Here is a 25,154-nt window from a genome sequence, read left to right as displayed (position 1 = left end):
TGCCACGTTCCTTTTCTGAGCCAGCCACGCAGTACCTCTGGGTAATTCTTAAATATATCATTATACAGTTGTTCAATCTTAACTACTATGATTAAAATTTCTTAACAAATATTACTACCAGTGAATAATCCTACTCTTTATTTAACCTGGAAGTGAACTGAATGAAACTGGAGGGATTGCTTATGAATAAACTCATTTATATTCTTAAGAAAAACTGGCAGTAACTGCAAAATCCCATTAATTCAATTTGAATAAAGTAAATATTGATACTAGACTCTACATTTAAAGAGACTTGTCTGGCAAGTGAGTCACGTTTTAACAATAACCATCGTAAAAGGGGGAAAAATTAGAGCAGTAAGTTGAATAAAAGGCTAATAAAACTCAAAGGAAACAGCTCAGTGTTTTCTTTTAAACCCTGAAGAACACCAAATATATATTATGTTGCATTAAGAGTCATTTCAAGAAAAGATTATTAACAATCTAATAGTAAACACTAAGAATTTCAATGATATCCAACTCAAAAATGCATAGGGAGAGTAAAGTTATTTTATTAAATCATGCACATCACGTGTGTTAGTGCAAATAGTTTAATCTGTACTCCAGAAATTCTATTGTACTTTATATCTTTACAAAATAGATTTAAAACAATTATTTACTTTAAAAAATGTAATTCTGAAGTTAAGCATTTCAGAACAATATTTGCAATAACCTATATACAAGAGGTACTGGGTACCACTGGCATATTAGCATTCTGTGGTGGAGTGGCTTCCTGCAACAGAAAATGATGAAATGAACTATATGACAGCATTTTCTACAAGTCGTTTGTGACTAATTCCTCCATAAATCTAGTGATCCTCCCAACAGCAAATCCCAAATAGCTTAAAATATAACTTTTAAAGTATAAACAACGACTGCCAAACATCACAAGGCAAATTATATCCTAAACTTCTATTTCAACATTTGGCTAGGCCTGTGGATTGCCACAGAACAATCAAGCCAATTCACTGACATCCCTCCCAGTCTTCATTGACTGAAAAATTTAACTATGTGATACTTTAGGATATTCTATGACCTAAATAAATTTTATTGACATAACTGTGGTGCCGCACAAAACCATAGCTAAACTTTCACTTCTGTGTTTTAAATTTATAACATCAAGCAGTGTTTAGGTGCCTCACTGTGCATGGAACACTATTAATCTTGGGAATAATGCTTCTCATAAACAGAAAGTCCCAATTAACAACAGTAAAAAGAAAATAACCATTTGCATACCCGACCAGGAAATCTGTTGGTAGGTAACAACAGCTCACCTTGAACATGAATTAGCTTTGAAATATCATAACCAAATTAAGTCAGTAAAAGCTTATCTAAAGAGATATTAATTCTTTCTTCAATTAAACATGCTTGGAGGAAGAGATGATAGAAAAAAAAATCATGCTTCCTAAAATGCTGTATATGAGAAAGTAACTTGGCTTTTAAAGAAAATATCTCTTTAAATACATGAGGTTTAATAAATTACATTCCAATTGACTCAACAGTTTGGTTTACTGCACTGAAATTGTAGGATTGTTTTTGCTCCCAGAAATACTTCAGTTTGCTCAAGAAAATACACACTCTCATGGAAAGTTTTTCTAAGTTGATGTCCTCCACATTGTCAAGTCACATTAAGGCTGAACAAGCGTGCACATATTCCCCAAATTATCACTAGAACAGAATATTTTCCAAGTGTATTTCTCTTTAAAAAAAGAAAGAAAGAAAGAAAATCCACACAAATAGTTGTCTCTAAGTCTTGTTCCCAATAGCTCAGTGGTTTTATAACAAGTAAAAATGGCGTAAATATGTAAAAAAAATATATATATGTGTATATATTTCAAACTGATAGGCACTGAGCACACAGGGCCTCTCTTCCCATGTATGTACTGGTTGTTTGGTTTGGGTAGTTATCGAATCAGAAAAATGAATTATCTGGCCATTAGAATTCAGAGTAAAATACCCATAAATTTAATGTTATAAATAATTTGGTGTACCAAGAAGCCTACTTTAGGCCACCATAATATTCAGAATCTCAACATACTAATTTAAAAATTACATGAAAAATTGCAAGCAAATTATTGCTTACAGTAGAATAAAGTCACAATTTTATATCCTCTTTATAGATAGATACATTTTATATAATTTAAAGCAATGACCCTACAGCTGTATTCTTGCACTTCTGCTGTCTTAAGAGGTAAAAAGGAAGAAAATGGTTCTGTTTGTCCCCAGCATGAGTGTGATGCCAGCTTCTAAAGGGAGGACGGTGTACGGACTCAAGAAACGCTCTCATGGAGACGCTCTGGCAAGACCTGGCACGTACAGCACGATGGCTGTCACCGCAACCAGGGCAGCCAACATGGGCATCCAGGGCCAGGGTTTCTGTGTGGAAAGAAACCAAGAGTCAATATCGCATTCTTCCCTCTCTTTTCATACCTATTAACCCCTTGGTTCCAGAGAATCCTGAATACTTAACAGAATATTAGAAAAACCTTATCTTTGCAGGAGAATACATTTTAAAAAGCAAAGGAAAAAGGGTGAGGGAGTACAGGTGTGAGGAGAGCTATGACAGCAGGAACGCTTTTAGAGGACGGTTGTGTGCAAGTCTGATACAGCTCAGGAAAGTCTTAGCCAGTTTTCAATTTCGTTACAGTTGAAACCTAATAGTGACTTCTAAGAAAACCTGTGGGCTCAGCCTGCTTTACTTATTCCAGTATCCATATATTACAACTAACGGATATACACGGATGCCTGGAATACATGTCTGCCTAAATGTTTATTTCTTGATAAAAACCAGATTTGTATGTTGGGGTAGTTTTATACAAGCAGCTAGTGGGTAAGGTGGCAGAAAGAAAATGGTCTAAGCTTTGATTCTCTAATGTGAGACCACAGAAGACAAGCTCAGATGGGGTTCAAGAAAAGGAAGTACTAATAGGACCCTGCCTCTTTGACACTTTTGGTAAAGACCATGTCCAATGTAGTAATGTCATGGATTATCTTGTATGTTCTACTAACACACATGCTTGTTGCAGGTAAGCATGGGTGGGCGACTCCCTATTAACTTTCAGAGGGCCTTATGAAACTAACGTGCTCTGGCAGACAGCTTTTACTTTCACTAGCGTACTGAGAGTCTTAATGACAAAGCTGGCTTTTAAAGAAATATTCTGATTTGCAGATCAAGGCTCAGAGAGATATGGAATAGGTTTAGACTCTCATAAGTATGTACACATTGGGGTTGAGATTGCAAGCCAATGGCTCATTATGCTAATCTTATCCTTTTTCGTCTTCATAGCCACAGTGTAAATACAGGTAAAGAGTTGAAAGGAAGAAACTCTACACTATGGAATAGAAGAGGGAGAGGAGGAAAGCTGGCTGAAAATTTCAAAGAGGCAAACGCTTCATTTCTCATTCAAATCTGATTAAACACTTAATGGGGGGGGGTACCAATATTGCAGCAATTCTTAGTTTACTCCAGTTTGCTAGAGACAAAGACTCAGTTAAAGGCAGCACATTAACAACTGGTTAGGTTGGAATTAATTCATGGTTAGCAGTACTACAAAGGAAACAAGACAAAATGTTATGTGATTAGTTGATTGTTCAAATCATTCGTATGACAAAATACATGGCATACTAAATGAAGGATTTGCTTCAGGTAACGAAATACTTGTGTGGTTTTGCCATGCACTATATTACAAATATGGCACAAACAGGTGACGGGGACAAACAGACAAGGACTCAACAGTAGTGCTTGTACCTTTCTCTACCACAATGGACCGAAACACCAAAACAGGAAAGCCAGGAATAGGCCGATGAATACGGCTGGGACGGGTTGTAATATGGAAGGCTAAAGAAGGGAAGGGATATTAAAATCATTTTATGCTATAAAAAAAATCAGATAAGATGATTTAGACCCATGGTGGGAAGGAGGGTAGGAAGACTGAAGTAATAGAAGTAAAAGCACTCAGGTTTTGTACTGATTCAAACATTTTAAAGACATCTAATACAATCTAGAATGATGGGACTGTGGTACTAACTACCAGTTTAAAAGGGACAGCTGGAGGCAGTGGACAATGTGGGTGCCCCTAATCCCTAATGAAATGTAGCACTTCAAGACAGAGCAATGGCAACACTTCACCAACTAATGCTCTGCTTGACCTTACATTACTTTTGTTCCACAGCTGGAATCCATTATTTGATAATGTAGTCTCTTAGAAATGGCTAAAGTTTATTTTATCCCTCCATTGAAACCTTTTTTTAAACCAAAATTGTCTTCTTCGAGATGGTGCTGCTTTTAAGTTTAAAAATAAAACGCCTTGTGATACATGCTTCCTAAACCACAAGAGATCTGACACAATGTGTGATAAACACTGGATATATAAAGACAGCCAGCTGAGTCTCAGGGTTTTCAGTTATCAGAATATAATACATTTTTAAAATTGGAAAGAGTTACTACAGTGAGTTTTATTTCAGAGAAAAATTTAGTACCTTAAGTCTAATACCACAGAAAAAGGAAATTCACCTTTAAGGTAAATTCTTGGTACAGCTATAAATAATAATAGCCAGGTTACTTTTGAAAGCCTCTAAATAGTACAGAGGCATCCATTCTGATTATGCTAGATGTCTTCATAGGTTAATTTAGTAGAAGGCGGACTGAAATTCCACACTCAGAAAGATATGAATTAACACAAAAGAGAGAAGTAACCAAACCATTATAATCTGATTTCAGAAGAGTTCTGTAATCTACGTTTCCAAAATAAACACAATTTTGCTTATAGCATTAAGCCTCCATACCTAATTTATCAACTTCTGAAGGGCTTCTACCTAAGCAACAAGACTTCTTTTTCTAAAAAGCTAAGACTTTCTTTAGTGAAGGACAGCTGGACACAACTCATGAGCATTCTGTGTGCAACTGTGTAACTGGATGGCCATGCAACGTCACTCTTTCATACTCGTGCGGCAAAGTTAAGCAGAGTGCTTTCCTCTGTAGGAAGGGTGTGGCTTACGCCACTGCAGTGTCCAAGCCATGACAGGAATTTGAAATAAGTCAGAGCGCAACCAACTACACTGAACAGCCATCAGTTAAGGCCCACAAAGGCAATGATCACCAAAACGTAGAACACAACACTTATTTAGTATATGTAACATCTTTTTAAAGACCATCTGCCTTTCTAGTAAATGAAAAACAAACTAACAGTAAGCTCAATTTATATGAAAATGTTCCAATTTCTCACACACACACACACACACACACAGAGCCCTACAGAAACTCAATAAATATTCCCTAATATTTATAGGAGGTTAAAAAGACACTAAGCTTTTTAGGAATATGCTTTAGTGATAACATTATTGGTATAAAATGAAAACTGTAATTAAGTTTCCATTTTTTGATATAGCCAAATGCTAAGGAGTCAGTATGTACTACTCTTTCTTAGGTGGGTCCCTGGTGGTACAGTGCTTCATCTCTCAGCAGGAGAAATGAAGTGCCAGACGATGGCTTGGTGACAGAACTTCAGATTCATCTGGGAAAATCTGACAGTTCTTAGGTAAATTATTTTCTTGTAAAAAAGGCTCTTCCTCCAGGCAGTCCTCAGGCTCTTCTAAGGATACTGGTTAAAGGGGCAAATTCTTACTCAAAAATTTGACAGCACAAAGATTCCATCATGGAATTTCATAATGAAAAGTTTAGTTAATGTACTACAAGCCTTAATTTCTCAAATCAGTAATAAAGTCCTCTGAAAAATCCATTTCAGGGCTCTCACCTGCCTCTCAGTCAAAGCTAAGCCAGTTTGCAAAGACTTACATTATTTCCTTTCTCTCGGAGCAGCTTCAGGTTGTCTTTACATTGTTTGAGCTCATCTGTGATTGATTGTTTTTCCTGCTCAGTCATTTCAAACTTCAACTTCAGTTCTGAGAGTACAGTCTGTGTCTTTTCATACTAAAGGCAAAGAAAAAAGAGTGTGCAGACTCAACTTAAAATGGGTATGAAGTTATGGTTCTAGTCAGGCTTAATACCAGACCTTATTTAGCCACCTGCAACATCAAAGTCAAGCCTTTTTGTTTTCAGGAGGTTAAGAATCATTTGCACTAATAATAGGAAGTCTTTAATGTTAACTTTATTCTACGTAAGAACTTTATGGCCCTGGAGTTAAAAAAATAAATAAATAAAGAGAAATCACCACTGTGCCATCTGTTTCTAATCTAAAGGGTCACTCTTTTTCCATTGAGTGAGTTAGAGGAGAAAAGTAAAATAATTTTCAAACTGACCCAAAGAAAAGCAAGTATAGAAAAAAACTCCGTAGGTTAATTAAATGGCAAAGTTAGGAAGTCTGAGTTTATATCCTGGTAACCAATGTCAGCCAAGCTATTTTAGTCCTAAGTGAGAAGTACTAACTCCCATTATGCTTTCCTTCACCCAGGCATCACTGGGTAGTAAAGTGTTCTGGATAAATGAACTTCTAGGCAAATGATGTAAAGAAATACATATATATACATACATGGTACTAACCACTATGCTTGGGACATTTCTATTTTTTGACCTAGAACTTGTAAGCATTAGTAAATAATTTTTACGAATCTATTCCTTACAAATATTTTTCTAGAGTGAAACATGCCACTTCCTACTCTGACAAACTGTTCATTGAATATAATTTGATGTTCAGACAATATGTTCAGACAGATAAGCTCTCCTCTGAATGCAGGTGACATCAAAGCTGGACAGTATGGCTTGTTTCTATTTAAGTGCCAAGGAGGCAGGAATTCTGACTGGTTCTACTTCTAGATATTGCATTCTATGTGCAAGCTTCCGGTCAAAGAGCAAAACTGTTTTGCTCCTGGCTATGCCTCTGTCTCAGCCTCCGCTGCCCCACTCTGCCATCTCTGAAGGTTTTAGAAGGAAGGAAGAAAGACAAGGGCCGAGTATAATAAAAATGCACCATGGGACCAGCATACCACAGAGGTTTCTCTTCTTTCAGCCTATCTCCTAGAAATTTCTCAAGTGAGGACACCTTTACGTGGTGCTTCTGATAATGAAAATACTCTGGAGTGATTAATTAGGAGCTCATCATTATGCACTCCAAAGAGAAATATTAAGGAGGATGCAAATGTATAAAAACATTAATCAGAAGAGGTGGAGGCAGAGGGATTAGCGTCAACAGAGAGATCACTAGTAAGTGGGAACAAAGACACAGGTACTGAGTGGGAGGTAAAATGTGAAGGAACTCCCTGTTACCTAACAGTGTGCCCAGAACAAGTCCGGGTTCTATGCCAAACAATGAACTACAGAGTAAGATTCATGGACAGTTTTTTTTGTGGGGTCTATGGACTTCCTTCCAGAAGGCAGAAGGTTGCCAGCAGGCTGCCAAAGCAAATTCAGTATACCTAGACTAGTCTCTTAGAACATAATCAGTTCTCAATGATCTGATTCTTAACAATGACTAATAAAGGATAAGTGAAAACTGCTTTGCTGACCTAAATTCTCCCTTACTTTCCTTTCCCGCTATTCTTACATCCAGCCTGCCCTTTATACCAAAGCACTTAATCATTTCTCCATTCCAGGGACTGTGAAGCAGAGTGACAGGAAGGCAGCTCAGTCAGGAAGAGCCTGCTGTTTACCTTCAGCATGTGAGCAGGGTGGGAAGGGCTCTGGCCCCAGAGCTGGGTGGTGAAGCCAGACAACTTTCCTGAGTCGGTCTTTGCACCATGGACTTGTGTACTCAACGTTTTATGAGTTCATAAAGTACAGATATACCTACTAAAGTATAAAGAATCTTTTCTTAAGTCAGATATAAAGATGACATATCATTATTTTTCTCCTAATACTTGAGGACTAAAATTTACTTTCTCATGTACTTTTTTGGTTAAATGTTCAAATACAAGTTGCCATACATATGAAATTTAATTGTTGGAACAAAAGGTCACCTTCTGCAGCCTTAATTTCCAACCTGGCTTGGATAGCATTTTTGCTCCATCTTGCTTTCTAACTCGAAGGTGAGATAGGAGCTCAGTTCTGATTAAGAGGAAAATACCACAAAATATTACCAACACCTTTGGTTCTTCTTCACAAAAATAAGCATATCTGGCTTGCTTAGCTCGTAATATTTTAGCCTGTTACAGTGCTGAAGATACATGATACTGTGCACATTAAGCATGATTCTATGAGAGAAAGGAGAACAAAGGGGAAATGTTGAAAGAGAATGTATGTGCATTAATAAAAGGTAGTAATTCATTTGCAGTGGATTACACAGATACAAGAACATTTTAGTTACAGACTAGTATCCAGTAGTTGACATCAGGACAAACAGAAAGAGAAGCAATTTTACATTACAAAGGAGTGTGATGACCACATCATTTCACAATGGAAAACACTGAACAAGAAAATAGAGAAGAAACATATTGACAAGTTCACACATGTTTTTAAATGTGCTGCATTTAATGCAATCCAAATCAACAATTTAGATGCTGTGACAACATGCCACTGCCATTTGTGGAAGCAGTTAAAGCATTTCTCACTGATTGCTCAGTGACCAAAAACAGGCAAACAAATAATGCAACAAAACGGCCAGTGCATTCAGAGTAACATACAACAGAATCATCTTCCAGCCACAGCATTCTTCCCAGATTTTGAAAGAATTATGGCATATGAACTGGAAGGACACAAAGTGCTTACAGTATCAAATACTAGGATATTTGGCACAAAATGTGTGTTCCAACTAAATAAAATGAGATTGCTCCCAGAACACATATCCTTAGCAAGAAGATAAAAACGAACATATTACAAAATCAATATGGCCACACATAAATAAAAAATGTTACAGGCTTTTTTTCTTTAAGAACAAACATGAAGACAGAAGAACAATAATCATGTCCACGTTCAGGATACTACAAGGAAAGGGAAGTGCAAAGAAAAACTGCATTGACTGAACAGATCTCCGAAAAACAATTTTGAGGAAATTTGTTATTAAAGACAAAGAGTTGTCTTCAACTTCCTTCTACGTATAATGAATCCTTCATTTAAAAGAATCTTCTGGTCGGGGATGGGCCCCGACCAGAAGGTCAAGATGCATCAGCCTTCCCTGTCCCTGAGCTGGCCAGGACTCAATGCAGGAAGGATAAGGTGGCAGGACTGAACGCAGCTCTCCTTGCCCCGTTGTTCACTTTGTTTTCCTCAGAAAGAAGCTGGGTGGGGTTTCCAGTCCAAAACCAGCCCTCACCATTTTTAACGTGATTTTTTTTGAAAGCCACCCAAGTCAAGGTTTTAAGCAAAATGACATGAAAAGTGAGCATGCATATTTGTGAAGAAGGGGAGAAGAAGGGGGATAAAGGGGTGGGAGTGCAGGAGAAGAAAGTAAAAGGTCACAGAACACATGTTTGGCTGGCTGGCTATGAAGTGAATTTTGCTTAACTTTCAGGCCAGTGTTACTGAGGGCTTTAGACAGCATTACGGTGTGGCCCCAGTTTGTTTCCAAAAGTATTCTAAGTTAAATACGATACTGTCTTTGAAAGATAAACAATGAATTGAGTAATCTGGTATACAAAGGGCTTCTCATATAGGTCGACTAACTGGTAGAGAAAAAGTTTTAATGTAATTTTATATATTTATATTTTTGAGACCAAACCCTACTGATGAACCATGATACACAGCTAGAAATCACCAAGTAGAGACGCTCCAAGTATCAACTTTGTGACAGGTAATGTGACTTCTGCTTCCCTTTATTTCTAACTGGCATGAATATCTGATTTGGTTTTGGCTTTAAGTCCAACCATAATTGGGCTCATAATGTCTTTTCGCTTTACCTCTTTCTGTACATCCTTTGCTTGGTTTTCAGCCTTACTGAGAAGCGTTTTTAAATCAGCTGAATCCCGAAGATGCTGTTCTTTCAAGGATCCCACTTGATTCTCAAGCTGCTTCCTAGTCATTTGAAGGATGCTGAGATCACTGGTAAGCTCTAAACTCTGCTTCTGAGAACTGTAACATAAATATCGACAGTTATTCAATTCACAAAGAAACTAGACATAGCAGGAAGTCCAATTTCTTATACATTTCATTAGGAGGGATGGGAAAATATATAAAAGAGAATAAGATATGTTCAATAAATAAAAAATATTAAAATACTTTAAAAATTGCATGTTTAAAAACTGTGTTCTATTTTCAGATTGAAATAATGCCCAGAAGCTGAAATCTTAAAAGTGGAAGTAGGAGGTGGATGACTGTGTATTTTGTTATGTCACATATTAATTGTTTCATAAAAAGAGTCAGAGTGGGTCTTTCCCAGGAAATCAGCACATGTTTCAACTATTTTCTTATTTAAGTTTAAGTACTTGACAGACAGGATGGGGGACAAAAACTTAAAGCTTAGGAGCCACTGTCAATTCAAGTAAAGATAAACTTACTTTAATGAAAAGACACACCAAACTGGGGGAAAAGCATGAAACAAAGATCCAGGAGACGGGGTTCTAGACCCCAGCGCTGCTACTGTTCAGTTGTGGGACACTGAGCAAGTCACTAACCGGTGCAGTTTCCTTCTCTGAGGAACCTTTTCCTGAGCTCTAAGAGCTGTGCCAGGCACCTCATTACACACACAAATAACACAAGGAGAGTCTCAGTGCCCTCCGCTGTCAAGTAAGAAGATTGAACTCAATAATTTCTGAGGCTGTTCTCTGGCTTAAATTCTACAATTACTTTTATATTTGATGTAAATAATCCAATTTACACACTAGGAAAACAGCTTGATAGGCAGGAACAGAAATCTGTGTTCAATCCCCTCTACATCACAAACAACAAAAAACAAAGACCTACATAGTGTAGCTGTTTGAAAGAATGTGGCTCCCATCTACAATAGGAATAGCTAAAGGAGAATAAAATTTTCAAGATGACAGTTTTATGCTTCTCAGAATGGATCATAAGACTCAGACTCAATAATATTAATGAAGGAACTATGGAGTATAAATCCCATTCTGATTGTATGCCAGGCAGATTCTTAAGGGGTATGATGTCAGCCCAATATAGCTAGGAACTAAATGGCATAGAAGACTCTGTGAAGAAAGACTAACTTCTAAATACTACTGAAGTGCTGAGGAGGCTTGCCAAATAAAGTCAGAGTGCCACTAAACCAGAAAAGTTTAGGGAACAGAATTTGTCTTAAATAGTTGATGTGAGTTTAGACAGATAACTGCAACTAATGATATATATTCCACCTTTCTGGGACCTAATTTTTTAAACTGCATACTTCTAACTCATAAGGAGTTTGCTGCTTTTCAACACTTCAACAAATCTGAAATAATTAAAAAAACAGCATTTAACAACCTGCCAGATTCCAATTAATTACATCACAAAAAAGAAGGATTAGCTTAAATCTTTAAAATATCAATAATCCCAAGGTGGAAACAATTTAGGATAATCAGTATTAGTAATCAAAGATTACTATTTCTCACTTAATAGAATATCAAACTAATGGATTCCCTAAGATTCCAAATATGAAGTATTTGAATGTCTGCATCATCTCACACTCATTTTAAACCAATCTACCCAAATGTGCTGTCAACACAGATGATCAGTTGGTACATACATATACACTCACATGTGAATACAGTTCTGTTTGGGCCTTTATTTTGTCCTACTCAGATTTTGGAATTCTTTTTATAAAATTATATGTTATAAACATGTTTACATTTTGTTACTAATTACCTCTAAACATTTAAAAAGTAATACACATAAATGTATGAAAAGACTAAAAAAACAGGACACAACAGATATTGTTAATAAATGGTACTCTAAGAAGGCATTTTAGAGAATAAATCTGCACATCTTGTTCCTTCTAGTTTTTGATTTTTAAAAATGTATAATTTACTACAGTTGCTACTGTTTATAAGGAGATAATGAGGCTAACTGTTTTCTGATGTACCTAGTCCTTTCTTTGTTTTCTCCTAAAGCTTGTTTTTATGGGGAACTGACATTGACCTTGATCACTGAGTTTCTGCTAACCCTGATGCTCTTTAGAAGTATAAACACAGGCTCACAAGAGAGAAAAGACTCCCATATCTGATATACTGTGGGGAGGAAGATGGATTAATTAGGAGTAGCTTCAAAAATAAACACATACTACTTTCATATTCTGAATTAGAACATAAATAGTATTCAAATAAAAATATGGAATGGATCAAATTTTTAAGAAAAAAAATCAATTTTAAACTATACAACAAATGGTGGGGAAACAGGACTCCATTAAATTTGCTGGCATAAATTTATTACATTCATTGGTTTGCTTGTAAGGTATTGGCTATTAGAAAGACATGACTGGTTTTGGAGAGTTCTTGATTTTATATACTTTATATATTACTACTCTTTAAATGATATTATTAATTTATATTAAACTCTTTTATGTGAAATTCAAAAGCTGAATTTCTATCTTTTCAATGGTATAAATTCTTTATTATAGGCATCTCCTGATTACCCTTACTAACAAAAGGAATCATTGGTGTGAAAGAAAAACAACTTATATTTGAAATTTTTATCATTTAGTTTATAGGACAAATTCAATCACTAAGTATAGATCTTTGCTGTTTACTTGTTTAGGGCTTTGGTGGGGAGAGGGGTGCTGTAGTCCCTGAATGTGTATTCTTGAGTGTGCCAAAAGGAAAGGACATGTAGGATGATGATGGAAGTCCAAAAAAGAAAAAACCAAAATCCTGCTGAAGTAGTCAGTTAGTGTGCTTAACCATCAAACGGCCAAAAGGAGTCTGGCTAAATATTTTCCTCCAAAAAGGTATTTAAGTATCAAATTTAAATTTAATTTAGATGAAAATTTAAGATAAAGAAATATTTTGAAGCTAAAAGAGTTCTTGCATACTTGTGCAATTCTTTTTCTTGCCGCTGCAGTTCTGATGATAACAAAACATTTTCCTTTTTTAGAGAATGGCATTCGGTTTCCAATACATTCCATTCCTTTTTCAACTTCTCTAGTTCACCTAAAATAGTCCCAAAACATATTCATTAATAGAGGAACATAACTTCCATAATAATTCAAAGGGTAAGGGAAATATTTCAGAGAAAAACATACTTGCCCCCTCCCCCCAAAACATGTAGATTTTGCATGGCTATTCTTCGGTTACTGTCTATTTTGTCTCTATACCTTAGGTAAGTTCCATCACTTTGAACTTCCTTAATGTTTTCTTCCCACTTCACTTTTATAAGACAAATAATTCAGTAGTATTAAAATAAAATATAAAATTATAAGAAATTCTAATTTATTGTAGAACTTGTGGACCTGAAGAATGTTTATGGACCCAATATAAAAACATTACTTTATGCAACCAAACTGTTACCAAAGAGAGAAACAGCTCAAATGGTTATTTTGTGCAAGTTATAAAGTTATCATTGTCAAGAATTAAGAGCTTTATGTAAAATATGCACACTCACTTTGTAGCCTTGTTGCTTCCTCTCTCTGCTGGTCCTCACACTGCTGACATCGAAGCTGAAAACTACTTTGCAGACTTGTGATTTCTTTCTCATATTCAGACGCTGCTTTCCGCCACCGCTCAAGCTCAGCTCGCACCTTCTTAAGCTCTTCTTGTAACGAGGCAATGTCAGTGTCCCGCTCAGAGGCAGCCTTTTCTGCTGCTTGATGAAGAAGCAAAATTTCATCTCGGGCACTAAGCAGTTCATCTCGAGTGCTTGTGATTTCACTGTCCTTCTCCTCCCGGAGATTCTCAATATTGATGTGTAACCTCTGTAGTTGGGCTAAAAAAGAATATTGATCCATCATTCTCTTTGTCTAAAGCAATTACAAATAAAGGAACTGCCCAAATGGGATTGTAGTTACTGCACAGCCCAGGCTGTCAGAGCTGTTTGCTGCTTTTGATTAAATAGTACAAGCAAGCCATGTTTAATGCAGAATATGTCAAAATATAGAAACACAAAGAGTAAAAAACCAAAGTGATCTTTTTACTTCTCCCACACAGAGAAAGTTGCTTCTAGCATTTGGTATTTATTCTTCTAGATTTTTTTTTTAACATTTTATTTATTTATTTGACAGAGAGAGATCACAAGTAGGCAGAGAGGCAGGCAGAGATTTTAGGCTGTTCAGTTTTTAATTACTATAAAAAATACTGCTTATAATGCAATCCTAGTTTTTTTCTTAGGGTGAATTCCTAGACATACAATTGCTTGGTCAGATGGTATGCATTAGTAAAACCTTTGATGTTCTTTATTCAATTTGCAGTTTAAATGTCAGATCCTTAAAAAAGCTTTCTCTGATGTCTTACTTAAAAATAGCCCTCTCAATCTCTAGCCCATTACTCCGCCTTTATTGGACACCACATTTAATATTTGCTTACGGTTTATCTTTTCCATTGACTGTACATCTCATGCATACTCTATTCTCAACACTAGCAGAGCAAACAACCAAGGATTGCTGGTTGAATTAATGAATTGACAACATTAATGAATAATGCCTAATCAAGGAGGTATATTTTTTTAACAGATCTGATCCTGTGCCCTCAAGGACTGAACTTGAAACAATTTGTATGAAATCCTTGGTTCAGAAGAGAAAAATAGTCTTGGTTACTATAACGTAAGAAAAGTATTGATAGAAAAAGTTCCTTAGGTAAAAAAGAATAATTAAAATAATTAAGAGAATTTCAGGCTGAGAAAGGGGAAACCTGCTTCACAAAAAAGCATTAAAAAATATGAGGACTTTTCAGTTTGCAGGAAGCACTGAGAGGTTAACAAGTTCAGAATCTGAAGACACAACAGTCAGCGCGATTAACACTTGAGGATAAAGTCATAAAACAACATGCTGGCACTAGGGGGCACTCAATGATGCCCAGGTAAGAATGCTTTAAGACAAAAGGAAGCCCTATGTCACAGAATCTTTAGGGAAAATTGCCCATACACACTAGAGAATGCAAATATAGATTGAAATCAGATTTACATAAGCTAATGGATAAAGTTATTAAATTACAAGAGTTTAAAGAATTTTCTCTTCAAAAAGACATACAATCTACCCCAGAAATTCTAACTTGACCATAATTAAACTTAAATTTCTAAAGAACTCAAATGTCTATGGGGGTGGCCTGGGTGGCTCAGTTGGTTAAGTGTCTGACTCTTGATTTTGGCTCTGGTCATGAAATCAAGCAATGCATCGGGTTCCATGCTGGGCACAGAACCTGCTTAATGTTCCCTCTTGCTCTCTCTCCCTCTATCCCTCCCACATTCCGGGGCTTGCTTGCACTCCCTTCCTCCCCAACCCCCCCTCTTAAAAATAAATAACCCTGGGGTGTTTCATACCTTGAAGAACCTGTATTTGTTTACTGGATTCTTCAACTTGATTTCGATAGGCTTTTCTTTCTTCTTCCAAAAGAGCTAAAAACAAAACAGAATATATCTAATTTTGTGAGTTAATGTCAGTATTAAGAATTGAGCAGCTGGAGATTTCTAAGAAATTCTCACCTAAAGCTTATTGAGGGAAACAAAAGCTAAGCAGTAAGTATTATCAGTATTAGCAGTTAGGTAATTTAAAGATTTTAGGAGCACAAAACAGTAGTAAGTAATAAATCTAGTCAATTGAGTAGCAGAGTTTTCTAGACCTTATATTACCAAGATTATCTGCTATTCTTTACATGAGGAGCATTCTTGATAGCTGCTAATCAGCATTTTGAGCTTAAATTTTAAAAATAGACTTAAAAGTCTCATGTTTAGGGCCACGTATACAGTGAGTACTAACAAACAAAAAGCTCCCAGTTCCTCCACGGAATGTGAATCTTCCTCCTGACCAGAATGGTCATCTTAGAGAACATGAGGACTCCATAGGCCACTCACTTTCTCCTTGCTCTAAGACCCTGTGTGGTACCAAGTGATGCAACTAGTTAGTTATTGTGAATGATAAGGAAATGTAAGCTCTAGGGAATAAATATCACCAGCTCCACTGGCCTATGATACTATGGATAAATAAACTATTGGAATAGAAGTGGTTGGGAAACTATAAAATTCTATACCTTTACCTTGTCTGGTTGTTCCAACTTACTAAAGAATACACTCTAAAATCATAGGGAATATAAATTTCCCTTATCTTAAACTGAAGAGTAAGGTTAAGTATAACTAAAACTTAGAAATTCAAATATATTGTGTTTTCTCTCTTTGTTGTACTTAATATGTAATTAACTGTGAAGATCTTTCATTGGTATGGGTCTTTCTTGGTCTTCACTCACATCAATGACGTGAAGGAAGTAGAGCAACTTTAACTCTTTATTGCTTTGAAACATGTTCATAGAGGGTTAAGTCAATGTCCTAGGATCACATAGCTAATAAAGTTGTGGATCTGGAGCAAGTTACTCTGCCTCTGGACTCAGTCATATCACACTGTTTCCACACCCCCTAAAAAATCAATGTAATCTTGATCTCACCTTGAAGTTCAAAGCATTTTTGTTTACTTGCTCTAGCTAGTTCCTGGGCTTCAATCAATTCCTTGCGAAGATGCTGAATTTCTTGTTTTGCCTCAATTTCTGACTGTGCACCCTGTAAGTCATCTGACAAAAATGTTTATTTTAAAAGCAAGAGTTAGTACAATACTATAATCTCTACAACCAACTATTAGTCATCTCTTTCATGTTTAGACATGCATAGTTGACAGCACACCTGAGTTAAATAAAATTTAGAAGCAAATTATATTAAGCATTTTAGTCATTTTACCCTGGAGAAAGAACACAAGTACAGTTAAATATATATTAGTAATTCATGGCAATGGTATTATAAAATGGTATTATAAAATAGTAATGGTATTATAAAATATATATTATATATACTAAATTATACATATCACTCATGTAGAGTTTATGTAAGCCTTGACATTCGGTAAAATGGGCATATGCCATTCTTCTTCATCAATTTTGAAATTGTTTGATAACAAGTCAGAAAAATTCCACTTGGAATTAACTGGAAATGGAAAAACAAAAACAAACTTTTCTTCAAGAAAAAGAAGAAAACAAAATTGTTCTCTTTGTGAGAACAAAATAAAAACCAGGCTGAAATCTCCACCATGCTCACTTTGTCATCAGTATTTTCCCAACACTAAACACATAACAAATATTTGCTAAATTATTAAGTGATATAACCTAAATGGTTTTATCAAAATAAATTAGATCCAACATCATATCTCAAATATGTCCCTTCCCCTAATGTCTTTCTTTCCTCTCTTGTAACTCTCCCCATCTTTCACCATATTAAAATTTTCTACTATTGAACACTGCCTGGAAAAAATACATCATCATTAGGTAATATTCTTCTAGTGCATTCTATTTGATAATTACTTTGGTTTACAAGTAGCCCAGGCACAGCCCAGGCATAACAACTTTATTACAAAAGAGCTAAGAGGGGTTTCCGGATGGTTCAGTTGGTAGAGCATATAACTCTTGATCTTAGGGTTGTAAATTTAAGCCCCATGTTGGGTATAGAGGTTACTTAAAAATAAAATCTTTAGTTGTGCCACCTGAGTGGCACAACCGGTTAAGCACCCAACTCTTCATTTTGGCTCAGGTCGTGATCTTAGGGTTGTGAGACTGAGCCCTGCAGTGGGCTCCAGGCTCAGTGAGGAGTCTGCTTGAGATACTCTCCCTCTCCCTCTGCCCTTCTCCCCAGTCATGCTCATTCTTCCTCTCTCTCTCAAATAAAAATAAATAAATAAATAAAATCTTAAAAAATATTTTTTTAAAAAGAGCTAACAATAAAATTTCACAGTATGATCACAGAAGGTTTTAGATGTTATACACACATATTTTCATACTCAGATTATATCTTTTTCATGCAGGAAAAAGTAAATTTGACTCTGGTTTCATCTATTATAGTCAGCATATCAATTCTCCCTTCAAATAATCTCTTGGTAAGGGGGGAAGCATGTAAAAAGACAGACAGATTTTCCAGTGGTAGGAGCGCTGTCACAGTAACTATAAAACTTCTCTTCTTCCAACACTACACACTGGAATCTGCGAAGTCCTAGCTGCCCTCACCTCTGGATCTGTCATTATGTAGGACAGTGTCCTTATTAACAGGGGTATTTAGGAAATAAGTGTCATGATGTCTACATCTTATTTAAAAAAAAAAAAAATTAAACCAAAACATACATAAAGTCTTTCATTAGGTACTTCCTTTGTTGTATGTTTGTGCTTTTTTGACCTTGACACTTTTGACATTTGGGGCTGAATAATTCTTTGTTCTGTGGGCTGTCCTGTGGGTTGTAGCACGTTTACAAGTTTCCCTGGTTCCTATCCACTAGATGCTAACAACACTCCCTCTGAGTTGTAACAACCAAAATGTTTCCATATATTATCAAATGTCCCTTTGGAGGTGAAACTGCTCCATGTTGAGAACTACTTATTTCAGGCTAATAATTTGATAACCAAGAAAAAATATCAAATCTATATGTAGACTTCTTTTTCATATAAGCACTGGTTAGTAACTGTGAAACTGCTTTTTGTGTATTCTAAAAGGGATCAAAAAAATATACTGTGGATACAGACAGCCAGGTTTTTTACTGTTGGAAAACAGAATTAACAACATGGATATAGGGAAAACAGAATTAATCCTGTGGTGTAGGGTAGGATTAGAGTATGAACTCTAATAGATCTGAAACATATAAACATATGCAGATGCAGAAATAAATATAGGTATGCGAGACTGCATATAGATACACACATATGTATGGGCATTAAGTATATGCATACATTTATTCTTCACTGCCTACTGAGTGGGCCTAGAAGCAATAAGCACACCAAATATTCAGATCTTGGTTTCTAAACACTATACTCCACTAAAAAAGAACTAAAAAGAACTAAAGCTCTTTGGAGAAATTGTTGATTTCAGTACTAACTAGGGTGGGAAAGTACAAAATGAATGTAGACATCTTTTGTGTCAGAAAGTAACTAAGGGCTCAAAGAATGCCGGTTCATGTTGAAAAGATACAAGGGGCTCCCACTGTCCAAATATGGGAGAATGCGTCAGAATAAATAATGATAATAAAGGTTATAACCCACTGAACAACACATAAATGCATGAATTCACAATGATATAGAGAAAGGAAAGGAAGGAAAGAAAGAAGGAAGGGAATGAGGGAGGGAGCGGACAAGGGAACTCTTCTTATGGAAATGCAGAAAGCCAACTAACAAATGTAGAAAGAATTATAGATTAGCACATCACTATTTGGCAACTATTATAACAATAACTGACTCAGGCAAGAATCCTTAGTAGAAGCTAAAACTAAGTAGATTAAAGTTGAGGAGGAACAGGGTGTTTATACAGAGTTAACATCACCAGTCACAAAACAATTCAATATCAGTTTCCTCCTAATATGACACCCAATATTATTACTGAGGGACAATTTACAAAGTAACTGTGCTCTTCAGAAATGTCAATATCTTATAAACAAAGAACTGAGAAACTGTCCCTGATTAAAGGAGACCAAAGACATGTGACAAGTGAATACACTGTATGACTCAAGATTTTCTCTTATGATGACATAATTTTTCTTTTATAAAAGACTTTATTGAGACAAGTGACAAGATGTGAATACACTCTATGGATGTGATAATGTAATACATCATTGTAACTTTACTAACCAGGAGAGTCGTATGGTGGCTGTGTAAAAGAAACAGAAAATATTCATTTAAGTATTTAGGAGTAAAGGCTATCAGGTCTGTAATTTACTCTCAATGGCTTGGGGAGAGGGAGGAAGGTGCATGGAGGAGGGAGAGGGAGATGGATAAATCAAATCCATAAAATGGTAACAGCAAATGGAATGAAAGGTTAACATTTAGAGAATCTGGATGAAGAGCATATTCTTGAAATATGCTTTGTTCTATTCTTTGAAACTTTTCTTTAAGTCTGAAATTGTATCAAAATAAAAACTTAAAAGAAAAATCTCTACATACATACACATATAAATAAAGGAAATACGGCAAAATACTAACGACTGTTGAATCTAGGTGGAGGGCATGTATGAGTGTTTTTGGTACTCTTCAACTTTTCTTGTGCTTCAAATTTTTCATAATTAAAAAAGGTTTTTGGAAATTACCAATCCCAATGTCACAATCTCAGAATAAGCCCCAATCATTTCTGTCTAAATTCTTGCCCTTAACCTAGCCTGCCCTTCTGCATTCTATCCTATATTGGAATACTAAAGCAAATCTCTTACTTAAATGAAGAAATGATTTAAATGAGCACTAGGTATTATATGCAACTGATGAATTATTGAATACTACACCTGAAACTAATGATGTACTATATATTGGATAATTTAATTAAAAAAAGAACCTGTCTTGGGACGCCTGGGTGGCTCAGTTGGTTGAGCGGCTGCTTTCGGCTCGGGTCATGATCCCAGCGTCCTGGGATCGAGTCCCACATCCGGCTCCTTGCTCTGCAGGGAGCCTGCTTCTCCCTCTGCCTCTGCCTGCCATTCTGTCTGCCTGTGCTCGCTCTCTCCCCCTCTCTCTCTCTGATAAATAAATAAAATCTTTGCAAATTAGTTCTTCGTACCATATAATAAAAAGGGTTAGCATTTTAATTAGAGCAAATAAGATGCCATATATCAAATAATGGGCACATACAAACTCTATATAGTGTTTGATCATAGAAGTGAAGACATTGACCAAATTCTTTACAAATTAAATTTAATATACAATTACTATTCAAACTGATCAAGTTTGAAAAGACCCTCTTTTCAGAACACCAAGTGCTAATTTCTTTTAAAATTTATTTATTTGAGATAGGGCGAAAGTGAGAGAGAGCACAGCAGGTGGAGCAGCAGCAGAGGGAGAAGCATGCTCTCCACTGAGCAGGGAGCCAGATGCAGGGCTCAATCCCAGGACTCTGGGATTAGGACCTGAGTTGAAGGCAGATGCTTAACCGACTGAGCCACCCAGGCGCTCCCCAAGTGCTAATTTTTTATCCAAGACTGATTAGCAAATCTTTTTGTGCTAAGGTTAACCAAAGGCTTGTTGTATTTCATAATGTGGGAAAATGCATTAGTTTACTATGGCTTGGGTCTACTCTCATGGTACTCACTTTTGTCATGGGAAGGGACTCTGTATCAATCCACTTCACAATCTTGGGAAAAGTGTTGTGATAAGTATGGGTGGAAAGTGTTTAGATGAAGATAAGTGAAAGCCTTTCTGAGCCAAATCATTTTATTTAGAAATGCAAGTCAAACAGAAATAAACGATTTTTAGGAACCATGATGAGGTGTTAAGATTAACAGAATCTCTTTTCTCCTTAACATAAATGATATATCCTCAGAACTGCCTGGTGTATACAGTCTGGGCCATGGGCCAGCTTTTCTCAGAATAAAGCTAAATTCTATAGAGATCCATGCCATACAAGAACCCACTAAAATGTGGGGTGCCTGGGTGGCTCAGTTAGTTAAGTGCCTGCCTTCGGCTCAGGTCATGATCCTGAAGTCCTGGAGTGGAGTCCAGCATTGGGCTCCCTGCTTGGCAGGGAGTCTGCTTCTCCCTCTGACCCTCCCCCTTCTCATGCTCTCTCTTTCTCTCTCTCTAATAAATTAAAAAAAAAAAAAAAAAAAAAAAAAGAACCCATTAAATGAACCAGCCCTGGCACACAGAATACCTACAAGATACCTTTTTTTTTTTTTTTAAGATTTTATTTATTTATTTGATAGGCAGAGAGGCAGGCAGAGAGAGAGAGAGAGAGAGAGAGAGGAGGAAGCAGGCTCCCCGAGGAGCAGAGAGCCCGATGCGGTGCTCTATCCCAGGACTCTGGGATCAAGACCTGAGCCGAAGGCAGAGGCTTTAACCCACTGAGCCACCCAGGTACCTCCCTACAAGATATCCTAAATTGAATTTTGTGTCATTACTTCTTCAGAAAAGTGACTGGAGGTTTAACTTAAATTCTGACCTTTGCTCTAAACATGGTTGAGATACTCTGAACCATCTGGGAAAGGGCCAAATCAAAGTACTTCTTCCTGCTTTATTTTGCACGTGCATGTTTGTTGAAGGTTGATGTAGCCATCTGTTACCTCATCATCTAACAGAAGTGATCTGAGGGCATGTGATGTGATCAGCACTGGGTGTTATATGCAACTGATGAATTACTGAACTTTATTATTTTATTTTATTTTTTTAAAGCTTTTATTTATTAATTTGACAGAGAGAAATCACAAGTAGAGGGAGAGGCAGCCAGAGAGAGAGAGATAGGGAAGCAGGCTCCCTGCTGAGCAGAGAGCCCGATGCGGGACTCGATCCCAGGACCCTGAGATCATGACCTGAGCCGAAGGCAGTGGCTTAACCCACTGAGCCACCCAGGCGCCCCAAATTACTGAACTTTACATTTGACATTGATGATGAACTATATGTTGGCTAACTGAATTTAAATTTTTTTTTTTTTTTTTTTAAAGTGATCTGTCTGAGGCAGGTGGCCTGGTGGGTGCACTCTCTTTCTACTATGACCACTCCTCCCTTTGGAAGGTCTGGTAGTTGCAGGCTTGGTTGATGAGAACAACTTTCACAGAAAAGGACCATTTTTCCATCATGGGTATGTGCAGTCATGTGAAATAGTCCTAGGTGGCACCCCAACTATGAATTTAACTTTGGCAGCAGGCTTTAACCATCGATTCTCACCCTTGTGCCATTCCTTCTGACCAGCCGGGTTCTTAACGATTTGTTCTTTTGTTGGCTCCTCTGCCTATCCCATTGTCCTTTTCTTTCTCCATAAATTGCCCCTGCTATCATGGTTACCCTTATGCACAGAATTCCCAAACATGTTACTGCCTTCTGTCTGACCAAGTCTTACCTTTCATCACATTTGTCCCACACAGTCTGTGCTCCATCGCACTTGTGTTCTTGTACAATTCCTCCCTCACAGATGCTATTCTGACTTAAACATTATTCTTACTTGTAAATGTAAATAATATTTTAAAGAGCTGCATGGCTCCCTTTCCCTTCTTGGCATACTCTCATTTATCTTGAACCACCTCATTTGGGAAGCCATCCTGACTACTGCCCTACTTCATCCCTGCCCTTAGCCAGGAAGTTAGCTGTGCTCTTCAAAGTTTCTACCACACCCATTAAAACACTTACTGCACTACCCACATATCTTTTTCCCCCAGAAGACTACAGCCTCCTCCTGTGTCTTATCTCTGTATCTCCTGGGTCAATAAATGAAAATTACTTCATAGTCCTACTTTCTGTCTTGCACTTCCAACTGCATCTCTGGTCCCTAGGATGACAAATACAACCAGGACACCTTTGAATGTGAAAGGAAGCACTTTTAATAACTGTGCTGGGACAATGGACATAAATGGTTCCAGGCAAAACAGAACCTGGGTCAAGTCACCTTTCCTGTTCAAGAATGTGCCAAACTTAAACCATCACTTGTCCCACCAGGACACCCATTCTTCCAGAAATACTATTTTTTGTTAATAACACTACCATCCTTTTAGTAACTCCATGTCAAATGCTGGATTTGTATCAAACTTCTATTTATCTCTCATATTCAGTTCCTTAGGCCTACAGATTTGAGAAAAGCAAACCAAAGGAAAGATGATAAAGAACTGAAGAACAGGGATCCAAATTGGATTCTGTTCTTCTGTTTAAATTTCCATAGCAATCGTCCTAGCTCAGAGTCTCAATGACTACCAAAGCCTCCTAACTGGTTGCCTTACTTCCAGCCTCTACCTATTCCAGTTCATTCAAAAATTCCCCCAAAATACATGTCTGACCATATCATTTCTGTACTCAGAAGCTACAGAATTCTGCCAAGTCACCCCAATAAAACACTCAAATGATTATGTGAACAGTTTAATTATACTTGTCAAACTCAACCCAATATTATCTAAGCTTGTGGTTTTTATTTCCTTTTTCTAAGAATATATCTTGATCATCTTATAACCCGCTTAAAAAAAACCCATCTATACATATCTAGATCATCTCTAAAAGATAAGAAAAACAAAAAATGATAACTGTAATGCTATGCTATTATCCCACTGCAAATCATGAACAATTCCTTAATATCAAGTATCTAATCAGTATTAGATACTTTGTATCATTCCCACTGCCTCAAACTCTTAGAGTTGCATTGTGTGAATGAAGTTCCAAACAAGGTTCACACATTGCATTTAGTTGACACATCTTTTAAATCCCTTTTAACTGGAAGGTTTCCCCATTCTTCTACCTTTTTTCTCACAAACTTAGCGATTTACTTTTGTGTGCTCTACAGAATTCTCTACTTTCTGGATTTTGTTGTTGTAACCCCACCACTTTCATTTAGAATATGTGTCTAGTTCTTTACACATCCTGCAAGTTGGCAGTTGGATCTAGAATCTCAACCAGATTTGGGGTTATCACTAAATAGACTTTAGGTGGCATGACACACTTTCAGGGTCATCTCAAATGATAACTTCTTTCATAAGGCTCAAATTGCCTTTCCTGCCCTTTTCCAAAATAAACAAAAGAAACACAAAAACTGGACATTTTTTTTCTTTCTTGAACTCCTCATGGCAACAAACACAAGAAGCAGTTTACTATCTATACCTCTCCTATCACCAATTTGACTAGAAACTCCTCAAACCCCAAGGACAGTCTTATCAGAGTTTGAAACCTTTGGAGTCCCTGGCACAGTTCCTTAAATAGAGCAAACTTGCAAATAGCTACTACTTGGACTGAACTCCAGCTTTCTTTTTACCTTTTTTGGGGAAGTGATTAAGCATACAAAAACCTGTGGTTCAACTGTACAATTCCTCCCTGACAGATGCTATTCTGACATTAAACATTATTCTTACTTATAAATGTGCATAATATTTTAAACAGATGCATGGCTAAAGGTGGTTCAAGCACACCTTTATTTCCCTCTCAAAAATAGCATAAATAGAACATAATTAATATTTCAGGAAAAAGATACTATTGCTATCATCATTTTATTTATATCTCATGGTGAATGTTAATCTATTTCAGATTCTTTTCCTAATCCTAGATGACTAACATGAAAAGTAGCACATTGTAATTCTAAATAAAGACGTTATTTTTTAAAAGGGAAAATAAAATTTTAAAATAGTGGTTCAAGAAGTCAGGCACAGGGGTTTCAAGGAGGAAAATAAAGAGGCTACTTTCTATAACTCTCAAGGTTAACA

General features: G+C 36.6%; 1 protein-coding gene across 39 annotated transcripts in view; it reads right to left on the bottom strand.

Annotated features, from left to right (window-relative positions):
- Nucleotides 1–528: 528 nt before the first annotated feature.
- Nucleotides 529–25,154, bottom strand: part of SLMAP (sarcolemma associated protein) — a 144,188-nt gene continuing 119,562 nt past the window's right edge. For 21 of the 39 annotated variants that reach the window (XM_059161265.1, XM_059161270.1, XM_059161272.1 and 18 more), the window contains 7 exons: nt 16,429–16,551; nt 15,314–15,388; nt 13,445–13,765; nt 12,876–12,993; nt 9,823–9,994; nt 5,831–5,965; nt 529–2,412 (listed from right to left, as the gene is read on the bottom strand). In XM_059161265.1, the coding sequence (XP_059017248.1) occupies nt 2,320–2,412; nt 5,831–5,965; nt 9,823–9,994; nt 12,876–12,993; nt 13,445–13,765; nt 15,314–15,388; nt 16,429–16,551 (1,037 nt within the window). In that variant the 3' untranslated portion in view covers nt 529–2,319. Of the gene's footprint in view, nt 2,413–3,784; nt 3,875–5,830; nt 5,966–9,822; nt 9,995–12,875; nt 12,994–13,444; nt 13,766–15,313; nt 15,389–16,428; nt 16,552–25,154 lie in introns of all 39 variants that reach the window. The other 18 variants (XM_059161267.1, XM_059161274.1, XM_059161285.1 and 15 more) reach the window with 3 other exon arrangements.

Source organism: Mustela lutreola, chromosome 2, assembly GCF_030435805.1.
Source record: "Mustela lutreola isolate mMusLut2 chromosome 2, mMusLut2.pri, whole genome shotgun sequence".
Taxonomy (NCBI): Eukaryota; Metazoa; Chordata; class Mammalia; order Carnivora; family Mustelidae; genus Mustela; species Mustela lutreola.
Note: the sequence above shows the minus strand (reverse complement) of the source record. Positions and strands in the feature narration are given on the sequence as shown.